Consider the following 13,484-nt stretch of genomic DNA (forward strand, 5'->3'; position numbering starts at 1 on the left):
AAGTCTAGAATCCTAGTTTGCCACAGTGGCCAATAAGAGGTCCCTGGAGATGTCTACAAGCTTGATATGTATATGAGTGCTATCCTGTGTGAAAGGAACACATATAGCCACTGTGAACATTTGATAGCCCTAACCTCCATGAATTTCCTCACCCCACCACCTTTTAAGCCAGTTTGTGGACTATGCTGGCAGCCATTTCAGCATCTGCAGCGACAGGGAGCAGCAATCATTTATCTATCAACCATAATTTATTGTACACATCTAGTTCTTTTCCAGTTCATTCCTAGTGGAGATAATTACTATAATCTATACAGTAATTGGTTCATTTAGCCTCAAAATTCTTTTGCTTAATATTATGACTTGGGATATCCCTAGTTGAGGATGAGATCCATGAAATACATGATTAAAGTTCTGCTAATTTGGCTTTCAGTCAGTAGAAAATGTATACATTCATTCTATTCACTGAGCACACTTCCAGATGACCAGATTATTGGGCATTCGTCCCAAGTTGTTGGCAGGGAGATTAGACTACACTGGCTATTGAATGACCATTTATTCTCATTTGCAATGAAGTTTGATGACGTTGTGTCAAAGGACACGTTCCAATGAATTTTCCTGTCACTTCCCTTATTGCAAAAAGTCCAGTCTTTTGGGGAAGAGAGTTTGTTCTGCAAAAGCTACAAATCATTTTAACTGCATGACCTGAATTTGTAGGCATGTGGTTGAATCCCACCTGAAAAGTGCTCTGAGAGGGCATGTCCACACTTCCGCCTACCCCATGCCTAGAAAGCTTCTCCTGGCATGAGTCCAAGCAGTTTTGTCTTTGTTCTGCCATTTTCCCCTGGAAAACCTGCTCTTTAGCGCTAATTCAGAACAAACATCAATCCAGAGAAAACCTTATTGCTTTGATTCATTGGTAAAGATTGTGTTTTACTGGGGGAAAGCAGCGGGGGAAATGCAAGTCTGGATGGGCCCCTTATCTCCTGCAGTCTTTTAGTAAACTGGAAGTGCAAACAAAAGTTGACAGTTTCTCAGAATATATTTTCTTTTCTTTTTGTTGTAGTATTCCTAAGCTTTCACCATCCAATTCTATGGAAAGCTAGGTAGTGATCGGGATTTGCTTACAGGATTTGTCTCTCTTTGCTGAAGGGATTTAGTAATAAACAGCTAGGCTGCTTATGCAACCAACTGTAATGTGGTTTGATTAGATCAAGATTTCTGGAAACTAGGACTTGCAGAGCAGCTTATGAAAACAGAATAGATAACATCAGCAAGAGAGTCATTTTAACAACCCCAAAATAATAAATAGCATCAATGAATGAACACATGCTCCTAGTGGAAATAGATGGTGCGATACCCATGCACTAAGCAATTATCAGAGTGAAGCTGATGAGAAAGCTTGCAGAGTCACAGTGGAAGAAGCTATATGATGCTAAACAATGAACGGTTGTCCACAATTAGTGATTCAGCCCAATGGCAGCATATTCTGTAAATTCCGTCTCAGCAGAATGCTCATGTCTCTGAACAGGTTCCTCATAGCTCAGTGTTGCATAAATAAGGGCTTCCTTCTTTTGAGGTAAGAGTTGCTGGGTATTGGAGACACATTCATCACATGTAGGCTTGGGTGGTGCACTGATGGCATTCCAGCAGTTGCATTGGTTGCCGTAGATGGGATCATCATTTGGAAATTGCAGCACATAAGGCTCAGCAGCTTGATGAAATGCAGGTATCATATGGGAGGCATTGCTGCACTGGGCATCTGCATTGCTATTAAGCTGTGGGGGAAACAAGAGTACAATAGATTCATGAGAGAGTGCAGTATCTTAATCACATATCTAGCTAGGGGCAAAGAAAACAACCATGTCAGACATGGACAGCTCAAACATCAAGGAAGATGTCGCTTTTCAAGCCTTCATTAAAACCACAGGTTTTCCCCATCCCTGACCCTCTAGACCTTGTTGGGCTACAACTCCCATCATCCCTGAGCATTGGCCATGTCTGCTGGGGCTGATGGGAGTTGGAGTCCAACAACATTAGCAGGGTAGCAGGTTGGAGAAGCCTTTTTACATTTTAATACCCAGGATAACATCCAAGGCACCTGGATTAAAAGAAGTGCAGTTGACACTCATCAGATTATGTATTGTTTTGATGTGAAGTTAGACACAGATGAGACATGGCACTATTCATGTCTTTAGTACTTGCTAAAAAATCAAATGGTTGATTTTTTAAAAAATAGTGTGGTAGTGATCAGGGTGAACTAGACTGGGATTGCATGTGGAAGAGGAATGTTAGTCCTGTGTCCCAAACATAGTCCTGTTCCCAATGCAGTGGCAGGAAAATTCCAATTGGGAGTCTGTGCTCCCAAAAGAAAGATCAGCCATGTAAAGGCTAAAGTCATGAATAATGACATGATGCCTCATTTGGACCTCTTCTAAGTCTAGAAAAAGCTGAACTTTGGAGCAAATAACCAGCTTTGGACAAAACTAAGAACATTTGCCCATATTTCTACCTCCCTTCTTCCCTCTGTTGTTTCACGCTATCTGGTTAAGGTTGTTGGCAACTTGGGAGGCAGAATTTGTCCATGTAGTTCAGTAAGGTGCAATGTCACTGATGGCTAGGATTTAAAACACAACTAAACACCACTTCAGTTGAAGGCTGAGCTTTCTTCCTGTGTTCATTAATGAAAATTGCTTCCTTTAAGTGGGAAAGTCCATGAGGTGAAGGTTTTTATATGTATCTTGAAGGGGTTGGAACATAACACATTAGCCCTCTCCAGGAATTCAAGCTGTAGCTCCATGGTAGAACATCTGCTTTGCCCATAGAAGATTCCAGCTTCAATTCTTGACATCTCCAGGTAGGACTTGGGAAGAATCCTGCCCAAAATCCTGGAGAGCTGTTGCCACTCAGTGCAGACAATACTGAGCTCAATGGACCAATGGTTTGACTCACGGGGATTGTAGGGATGAGCACCCTAGCTGCACCCCTTGTCATTATTCTCACCTCGTGGTGGTGTCCATGTGAATCAAGGAGCCTCCAGTACTTGTGGGGCTCTCTGTGCATTTTAGAACCAAGATTTTCCATGGGTCCAGGAGGCTTGACACAGTCAACCTGCAACTCATGGAGGGAGGTGGGTGATGATTAGGGAGGTAGGGGAAAGCTAGCACACACTTCTCCGTGGCCTCAGCTCATGTGATTACTGTACACAGGGACAGAATGCCTGAAAGGGGCTTATGGGCATTTAAGTACTCGGAAATTCAATACCAGGCTCATCAGTGAAGAAACCTACCACATTCATTTCAGTTTGTGAGATTGATGGGCCTTTATTGCTGTTCACTGGAAAGGAAAAGAAAAACACCAGCTATTGATGGAACAACATTTGGATAGTTCGTCACATTCATTGTACAAAAACAAGAACGCAGCTTGTGAAAAAGCCCTGTCTCATAAAAAGGGGATCAAGGAAATCCTTACCAAATTTATGGATAGGCCAAAACGGCTATGCTGTTATAATGAAAGTCAGGCAATAAATATTTAAAATAAGTAGCTTTTATCCAAGACTATGAGTTTTGGAAGATAGTCATGGAAGCGGTCCTAAGACACTTATTTTTTATCCTGAGGTAGAACAGAAATGGGGTTGGCACCACTCCCCACCCCCACCCCGGTCAAGGCACATAGTGGTTCCCAAGATTGGTCAACTTATTTTGACCCATAAGGCAGAACCCCCCCACACACAAACACCTTGCCCCAAGAATAAAATATAATCATAATAAATTTTGAAGTAGCCATTTGCTGCAGTTCTGTAACACTCAAACTCAACTGCCTCACTCTGCCTGTGGGTAGGTTCAGCCCTGGTAATATGAGAAATGAAAAGATATTTGAGTAGCAGAAGTGAGACAGCTGAATATCTCTGCCCAGGGAAAAGAGGGGGAAACTAGAGAGATCTTGAGAGAATTCACCTTTATGCTTCCTTATGCAGCACAGCAGGCCCAAGCAGCTCAAAATGAAGAGGCACAGCGGTCCCAGGAATGACAGGAAATAAATAATCAGCTTCATGTCCTTTCCAACTGCTTCATTATCTTCTGCAGTAGCATTTTCAGATTCTGTTATTTTATTGTGATCTGTTATTATTATTGTTGTTGTTGTTGTTGCTGTAATTACTATTTACATTTGCTATTGTCCTAATGCCAAAGCAACATGTTATATTTCAATACAGCAATGCAATTATTAATCATTAAGCAAATACAAAGAGCTGAGCGGTTAAAATCTTCCCTCAACCCTCTACCAAAGCAGAATTCACCATCAGTTAACTTAACAAGGGTGAAATAACCAATATAGTAAGAGAAGTTAAACACTGTTTAAAAGTAAGCATTCTCAGAAAGAGAAAGAGCATTCAAAAGTCAATTAAAATTCAAAAGAAAAATAGCATGCTTCCTAACAGAAGTAATCTGTTGATCCAGAATGGTTTCACAAGGGTCATTGACAATACATTATGATCTCTAAATGTTCTTAATGCAATCTAGAAAGCCAGAGAGGCTATAATGAAGGTAATGAAGGATCCATAATTCCCAGTGTTTTTGTAGAGGAGGGCAGAGGATGCTGAAATGAGCCAAATAAGGGCAAATGAGACACTGCCCCAATAATCTGAGTTTGCTCTCCTCCAGTTCATGCCTGCCTGCCTTCTTACTAACATTCACTCCGGGGTGGCACAGCTCGTCAACTTACTCCTCAGTCTCAGTGTTTCTATTATTGAACTCAGCAAGGAGGAGGATCCCTGGAGGGGAAAACATTTTTAGCTTTCCCCCCATACTGTTTTCATTACCAAAATAGCTCCTTCAACCTGCTATTAGAGCCCTAATGCCCTGAGCCCCAGTTGAAAGGATGGGTGTGTCATGGAACTGTATGCTGGGCAGCCGCTGACACACCATCTCTGTGTTTGGAGCATGTCAGAAGAGCCTCTACAAGCAGACCAATATACAGTACATGCGTAGAACTCCATGAGGAGGGGAGCCATGACCTAGTCAGGGTTCTCTCTTACTCAGAGACACACTTCAAAAGGATGGATGACAGGAAGAAGAAGAAGAGTTGAGATTTGATATCCCGCTTTATCGGCTAACAATCTCCTTTCCCTTCCTCCCCCACAACAAACACTCTGTGGGGTGAGTAGGGCTGAGAGACTTCAGAGAAGTGTGACTAGCCCAAGGTCACCCAGCAGCTGCATGTGGAGGAGCGGGGAATTGAACCCGGTTCGCCAGATTACGAGTCCACTGCTCTTAACCACTATACCACACTGGCTCACTTCCACTGGGCACAACAGCAGCAGGGGGTGGGCTAGCCCACTCAGCCCCCATTCACTTTCAATACTTGGGAGGAGGATCATGTAACACCCCCCCACACACATACCCGTCCAAGTGTTCTATGATTGGGTACATGGAGGGAAGCAGTTTTATAGAGTACAAGTAGATACTTGAAACTTAGCCTCAAGGTAAACCTGATATTAAACTTATCTGTGAATCCTTTGCTTGAGATTCTCTTTTTTCTTTCTTTCACAAAACAAACTAATAGCAGTCATGAGGGTGGGGTGAGGGAGCAGGTGTTAATTCTGGCTGGAAAAGTGGCAGGGTAGGAGAGTATTGACCTCTCCTCATGTGCCACATGATGGCATTACCTGTGCCATCCTTCCATTGCCTCCCTGAAATAGCTCTTTGCATCAGCTAGCAACATTGGGGTGAATTAACAGTTTGGGAGAGAGATAATTTTCAGTAGGGAAACATCATGGGGGCGAAGTTGGATAAACTTCCCCTTTCTTCAGTTTTGATGCAGATGTTGTAGGGATGGGGCTTATGACTATTTTTAGGTTTTTGTGTGGGTTTTTTAAAGAGAGAAGTACAGTATCCCAACTATGTGCGTCAAAAGTCACATTTAACTCAACCCTTAGAGAACTGAAACTAAGGTAAGTCAATTTGAGATCAGCTATAGCAAGGGTCAGCAAACTTTTTCAGCAGGAAGCTGGTCCACTGTCCCTCAGACCTTGTGGGCGGGGGCCAGACTATATTTTGAAGTAAGAAAAAAAAATGAACTCCTATGCCCCACAAATAACCCAGAGATGCATTTTAAATAAAAGGACACTTTCTACTCATGTAAAAACACACTGATTCCTAGACCGTCTGTGGGCCAGATTTAGAAGGCGATTGGGATGGATCTGGGCCCCCGGGCCTTAGTATGCCTACCCATGCGCTATAGTAAGAGTTGCACAGCCTTAGGTGTGCTTGTTTCATATTTCAGCCTCCTGTGGGATTTTTATTTTGTAAAGGTTTCAGCATTTCAATTTTATACAGGCCGTTTCTTAAGCTCAAATGTAAGTTCTGGGCAATGTGACCCTCTTGTTGAATTTACATACACAGAAAGTCCAAATACCAATTTGAGTCATTTAGATGTTACAACATGGGCTGTTTGGCAGTCTGTACAGGTTTCATTTCTTTACAAAACTAGACAGCCTATTTTTTGGCAGATGACTGAGAAGGCTACCGTTCTACACATTGTTTGCAAATAAGGGAGCCGTGATGTCTTTGATGTGTGATGAACATTTTGTAACTGCAGCACTTGGGTTTAACTGTTTTCTGCAATGAACCCCATCAAGATTTGGAAAACTGAAATACCGCAAAGCAAGGAACAAATGAGCAAATCTTAGCCAACGTTCACACCATATATTTAAATCACTATGATACCAGTTTAAACAAACAGGACTTCCCCCAAAAAAGAATTCTGGGAGATATACCTAGTGCTTTTTTCTGGGGGGACGCAGGGTGGTGCATACCCCTAAACATTTTTTAAGAAAAAAAGCACTGGCTATACCTTTCTCCATGCACGGCCTTCAAGACAGCTTACAAGCAAAGCATTTATGTATACTACTATTATTTATTAAATTTTTATACTTCCCTTCATCTGAAGACCACAGGGTGGTTCACAACATAAAAAGAAAAACACAAAATACATAATAAAACAAAAGCAAAGCAATAACCCCCCTTTCCTAAACAGGTTTAAAAGGATATAGAATGTTAACCAGCCAAAGGCCTGTTTTATAGAGAAACGTTTTTGCCTGGCACCTAAAGATATGTAATGAAGGCGCCAGGTGAGCCTTCTTGGGAAGAGCATTCCACAAACGAGGAGCCACCACAGAAAAGGCACGTTCTTGTGTTGCCACCCTCTGGACCTCTCACGTAGGAGGTACATGAAGAAGGGCCTCAGATGATGGTCACAGGGTCTGAATCGCTTCATATGGGGAGAGGCAGTCCTTGAGGTGATGATGATGCACCCTTCAAAACTAAGTCCCAGGGCAGGTTGCAACAATTTAATGCACATCATTAGAAACAGTTTAATGCACATGACAAACTTAGGTCTATTCATTTCAGTGGGTTTACTCTGAGCATAACTCAGTTGGAAACAAGCCCCTTTTCTAATAGCAGTCACACACTTCAGTGCAGATTATGCTGCCTCCCCAGGCTCACAGTGTCATCAAAAGAGTTCAGCTTGTTGTCTGTTCCAGCTCTACTGTTCTATGATTCTATGACCAAGAGAGCAGTGCTGGATTGGGGGTGTTTGTGCAGAAGGGGGCACATGCCCTTGTGTTAGTTTTGGAGTGGTGGCAAATTACAGGCTTTCTCATGAGCATGTCCCTGTGTGTGTGCCCCTATCCAACTTTGCCTTGCTCCAAAGGGGAAGAGAAATTCAAAGTATCAGTGTGGGGTGGCCTTTCTAAGCCTCCCATACCCTCCATTCAGGCTCCACCTGAACCAGACGGATTCACGGAGGCTCAGGAAACCTGCTCCATGTTGAAAGGCTCAATTTTCAAGTACACGCCCCCATCTCCTTTGAAGCTCAGCTGGATTTCCAAGCCTCCCTTATGCTTTGGAGAGCTCACCTGCTGCTGATCCTTTCAATCTCCAATTTCAAATCACTCTCTTCATCCTTCTCAGCTGTTGCCACTGGGCTAAACATGCTGAGATGGAGAAGCGGGGCAGCAGTGCAGACCACTGTCGCCTATTGCAAAATTTGTAGATCCAGCATTGTAAGAGAGGCAGCGCGTGCAACATGGCTGGGACTTTGATGGGCCTTTTGACAGTTGGCTTTATATACTGTACTAAAGAGTGCTGCGCACAGATAAGAGGAAAGGGTTAGCCTGCAGCATGCCAGAGGTGCTTAGAGAAGAGGAAATAAAATCAATGTACAGTTGAAACCTTGACTGTGTTGATGTGCGTTTCTTGAGCAGAGCAAGAACATAAACAAATGACCGCAGGGCTATAAGCACCAGGCAACTGACCAGGAGGCTGACTGAATTACCCATAGGCCTGTTGCTGCAAACAATGAATTGGAAAAAGGCCCTCATTCTCGGAATTGCTTATGATGCTTACCTTGTACAATGACTTGTATTTCATGGCCTGAGAGTATGCTTTCCCCCATAGTAGCTCGACACTGATAGCGTCCACTGTCATTCTTAGAAATAGGCAAAAATTGCAAAACAAAATCATGGCCTTTCCAAAGAATATTGTGTCTTTGTCCTTGAGGCAGAATTTCACTGTTCCTGTACCAATTTATCGTAAGATTCTCTTGGCAATCCATTACTGGGCACTTTATACTGAATGAAACGCCAGCATTTATCGTGTAGTTGGTTCCCCTTCGGACAGAAATAGTGCAGTTTTCATTCCCTGGAAGAAAAAAGTGGGGTGGAAATTATGCCTGACACACCTCAGATATTTTTGCATTTTTAGCGATATCATTTCATTGGTGTCTTGTTGGTTTTCCCAGCCATGCAATACCTTTAGATGAGAAGAGCTGATTGGCAAGCTAATATGATATAAAATATTGACATCAGTCATCTGTTATTGGTTTAATCACAGTCAAGATATTTATAAATTATTATTATTATTGTTATTAGTATATTTATTTCCCCAGACTGGAACTCATGGCGGCTTACAAAGATAAAACAGAACAAGCTTAAAAACAAAGAAAAGATAATTATTTAAAATGTAATTAAACACTAACAGAATCAAAATGCTATAAAAAGATCTGTTAAAAACATAAACAGTAACTACACATCCCAACAACACCCCTTTCCTAAAAAAACAGTCAGTTTCCAAAGGCCTGTTGGAACAAGTCTTCACCTGCCAGCAGAAGGACAGCAATGACACAGCCAATCTAACTTCTTTAAGGAGGGAGTTCCAAAGTCTGGGAGCAGACACCATGAAGACCCTATCCAAGTGGGTGGTGGGAACAAGAGAAAGAACTCCCACAAAGAGTTCAGAGCCTGGACAGGTTTGTATGAGGGAATGTGGTATTTCAGATAACCTGGATCTTGGCATCAGAAGTCTGTTATCAGAAGTCTAGATGACCAAACAGTTACTTCTTGCTACGCCCCATCATTTTGCCTGGACACTGAGGTCCAGGTCTGAGGGCCTTCTGGCGGTTCCCTGATTGCGAGAAGTGACGTTACAGGGAACCAGTAGAGGGCCTTCTCGGTAGTGACGCCCGCCCTGTGGAAAGCCCTCCCATCAGATGTCAAGGAAATAAACAACTATCTGACTATTAGAAGACATCTGAAGGCAGCCCTCTTTAGGGAAGTTTTTCATGTTTGAAGTTTTATAGTGTTTTTAATATTCTGTTGGGAGCCACCCAGAGTGGCTGGGGAAACCCTGCCAGATGGGTGGGGTTCTATCTATCTATCATCTATCTATCTATTTATCTATCTATCTATCTATCATCTATCTATCATCTTTCTATCATCTATCTATCTATCTATCTATCATCTATCATATCTATCTATCTATCTATCTATCTATCTATCTATCTATCTATCATCTATCTATCTATCTATCTATCTATCTATCTATCTATCATCATCATCATCACCTCTATCATCTATCTATCTATCTATCTATCTATCTATCTATCTATCTATCTAATCCATCTATCATCTATCGTATACATTTCAAAAACATGTTGAAAGCTTTTGGGCTGGTGCAGCTAACTTCCATCAACCCCAGGAATTCACAGCTTACCAGGACACTTGCTGCACCCTTCAAACCCAGCAGCTTCAGCTCCCTTACCAATGGTAGCCCTTCTTCAATGCCTACTGTGGTCAATGGAGCAGTAGGCATGGGGGAGGGGATTTGATTCCATTTGCATTTAAAGGTGAACCTACCTAATTTGCACAGCGTGCAAACTGAAACACAGCCAACATCCTAAATTCAAATTTCTCCAAATTTTGCAGCACAGTTCTCCAGTCAAATAATGTGAGCAAAATTGCATATACAGTAGTACCTCGGGTTACATACGCTTCAGGTTACAGACTCCGCTAACCCAGAAATAGTGCTTCAGGTTAAGAACTTTGCTTCAGGATGAGAACAGACATCGTGCTCCAGTGGCACAGCGGCAGCAGGAGGCCCCATTAGCTAAAGTGGTTAAGTATGGACCTCCAGAACGAATTAAGTACTTAACCCGAGGTACCACTGTACCAGGGCAAAGTGTGCATAAGAATGTATACATCAGTGAAAATAACACACGGAAACGTGTTCTATTCGGAGAAATTTACTTTGCAAAAATGTGTACATTAGGCAAAAGTGGGCATATTATGAGAAATTTGCACTAAAATGCTGATGGATTTATATGGGGACTTAAAAAACCCACACCATATCATGAACTAATGAAGTGAGCTAAATTTCAGATTGGAAAAATGAGGAAACTTATTCACCTACTACCTTCTGACCAGTGACCACAAGGCAACTTCAGCTACAGAAGGTGGAAATGGAACTAGGTGTGTGACTGAAATTTGAGAACAAGGACTTATGTGGGGCTTATGTAAATTTGTGGTTTTAGGAGGAAAGCAGGCTGCAGCCAGTTTGCCACAAAAAGTGGTAGAAGAGAGTGCTGTTTGGTTGCCTGGGTCAAGTAGGCATAAATGGAATGACACGGTGCGGTTCAATAACTTGATCTGATTTACGAAGTTGAGGCGTTTTAAAAGCCACAACAATATCCTCAAGTAAGTCTTGTTCCCCTCCCCATATCTGAATAGAAGAATCTACAATCAAGACCCAAGCACTCTCCCCTCCTGTGGTTTCCAGCAAATGGTGGAATTGCTGTCTCTGACCTTGAAGGCAGAGCATAGCCATCATGGCTGGTAGCCATCAGCAGACTTAGCCTCCAAAACACAAAATTCATGATGAGGTTGATTGCTGCCCGAAGGTGAGTGCCACTGGTTTCCTAAAATTCACAAAGACTCTTCAGCACCCAGCAGTCCAAATCCTTCAGATTTAGATTATATGGTATGAGACCACCTGCAAATTTGAAAGGCATGCAGGCATGTGTGTGCGCGCGCACACACACAGAGAGAGAGAGAGAGAGAGAGGGAGAGAGAGAGAGAATGATGCAAAAATATTTCTTTTAAATCTTGGGAACTGAAAAACTAGGTCACACTTCTCTTTGGTACTTTGAGAAACACACATTTGCTGGTTTAACATGTAGTTTCATACTTGAATATGCACTGCTGAATACAAATGAAGGTGTTAATCAACCTGGCATTACTTTATTTATTTGCTGTATTTGTGTCCTACCTTTCCTCCAAGTTGCTCAAGGCACCATACAGGATTTTCCCTGTCTCCATTTTTCCTTCGCAATAAGGCTTTCATGTAGGATTAGGCTGAGAGATAGTGACTGGCTCACCCATGCTGACTGACACCCAGCGGGCGACACCACTGGGGGGGATATGAACCTGGGTCTCCCTGATCCTAGTCCAACACTATACCCACCTACACCACAGAACAGCCTTTGGTGATAGGGAGCCATTTCACATGTTCTAACGTTTAATTATTCATTGAAGATAAAGTGCTCTATAAAATGTTTAAAATAAATAAGTAATGTTCCAGGAAAGACAAGCTCCCATTTGTCTGCTCACAGTGGCCATAAAAACATATGGAGGTAAGGTGAAGGTATCCAAACATTTGTCTCTCCTCTGCATGGTACAATGGTTGCCACAGTCAAAGCATTTCCTGTAAAACATTAGTTGTTTTGCTTCTTTACCTTGAGTTCCAGACCGATTAAAAGCAATAAAATATTGATGCATTTAACTTTATCAGACAACTGCAGAGAGGATTTCAGAATATTACGCTCTGATTAATAGTTAGAAGCTTTCTCTCTAACCTAAACTTATTCTTGAGTAGTTTTATAGTGTGGGTACCTGCACCCTTCCAGCATTGTTAGGCCTCCAATCTCATCAACAATTGGCCATATTAATTTGCCCTTTGCACTATATTGTCATATTGCCACTCATTCTCCTGTTTTTTATACTGGAATGAACAGGATTAGTCATTTCAGCTTGTTTTCATTATATAATGTCTCCATCCTGCTAACACTCTGCTTGCTCTTCTCTGATACTGCACCCATTATCTTCTGGAAGACACCAATTCACATATGAAGAGTGGCTGTAATTATTCAGTGAAGAAGAGAAACTTCAGCCCCATAGTGTTCGATTATAGATTAATAGTGGCTTCTCTGTTGGGGCTGAAGCCTGGTGTGAAATATTCTAAGGCTGGGAATAAGGCCCGTTATTGTACTATTTAACCCAATTTGAGCTGTAGCCTGAACTTAACAGTTGTGTCTAGCCACCTGAAAACATTTAGAAATAAAGGTTTCACACACGTTTCACTGGCATTCCGATAGATACGGCCATATCTTACCATGTGCCCACGTATTCTCCAGCGTCAGCATCAGAAAGAGGGAGCACATTGCAAAGCTACCTGCGTACATGGCCTGGAATGTAGCTTCACTTCATAGTCATCGTGGAAAAGAAAGCTGATCCGTCGGGATGAAACTGTTTTTCTGGTGCAGTTTCAGCAGCTTCTTAATTCGGCTTGAGGAGGCTCATGCAGAAACACTTCAGTCACCTCAAGAAAGTGAGCCAGAGTGGAGGCGTGAGGGGATGTGAAAGAGCTCTGGCACGCTCACAACAAATCAAATTTGCTCACCGTAGAACTTCCTGCAGCCGCTGCTGGTTTCCAAAGCCTCTTGCCTCCCAAACCAGACAGAATGAAATCTGTTTTTTTTTTTTTTTTCACCTTGAAAGAGGAACTGGTGGATGGAAACAAAATGAAATACACAGAACATTTTTCAAAGAGTAGCTTCAATTTTTTTTAAGCATTTGAAAAAGTATAGTTGTTTTTTTTTGAAAAAATAAAAAATAAAGAATTGTTGCAGCACCTCATTTGGATGTCTTCTTTCTTTTGGAAATTCATGTCACTCCTTCTAAGAGCGAACTCATGTGCTGAGTGCCAACAAAGTTGTAACCAAAATGGGAGAGCAGTGCTATTTTTCTAGAAAAAGAGGTGCTGGAACTCCCCACAAATGCCTCCCTTGTTCTCTTATAATGACCATGGCGCCCACCTGAGAGGTGCCAGAACTGTGTTCCGGCTGAAGAAAAAGCCCTGTAGAGAAGTATCAGC

General features: G+C 42.2%; 1 protein-coding gene across 3 annotated transcripts; it reads right to left on the reverse strand.

Annotated features, from left to right (window-relative positions):
* Positions 1 to 744: 744 nt before the first annotated feature.
* Positions 745 to 13,019, reverse strand: LOC309340200 (uncharacterized protein). Of its 3 annotated transcripts, none has more exons than XM_081858802.1 (5): positions 12,723 to 13,019; positions 8,406 to 8,699; positions 3,954 to 4,076; positions 3,287 to 3,333; positions 745 to 1,775 (listed from the first exon to the last, which is right to left on the reverse strand). In XM_081858802.1, exons 1-5 carry the CDS (start codon positions 12,790 to 12,792, stop codon positions 1,458 to 1,460), a joined length of 852 nt encoding a protein of 283 aa, XP_081714928.1. In that variant the 5' UTR covers positions 12,793 to 13,019; the 3' UTR covers positions 745 to 1,457. The 3 variants fall into 3 exon arrangements, with proteins under 3 accessions (XP_081714928.1, XP_081714927.1, XP_081714926.1); XM_081858801.1 differs by having other exon boundaries at positions 3,954 to 4,097; XM_081858800.1 differs by having other exon boundaries at positions 3,954 to 4,115.
* Between the last annotated feature and the right edge of the window lie 465 nt (positions 13,020 to 13,484).

Source organism: Podarcis erhardii, assembly GCF_964252035.2.
Source record: "Podarcis erhardii genome assembly, chromosome: 4".
NCBI classification, from domain to species: domain Eukaryota; kingdom Metazoa; phylum Chordata; class Lepidosauria; order Squamata; family Lacertidae; genus Podarcis; species Podarcis erhardii.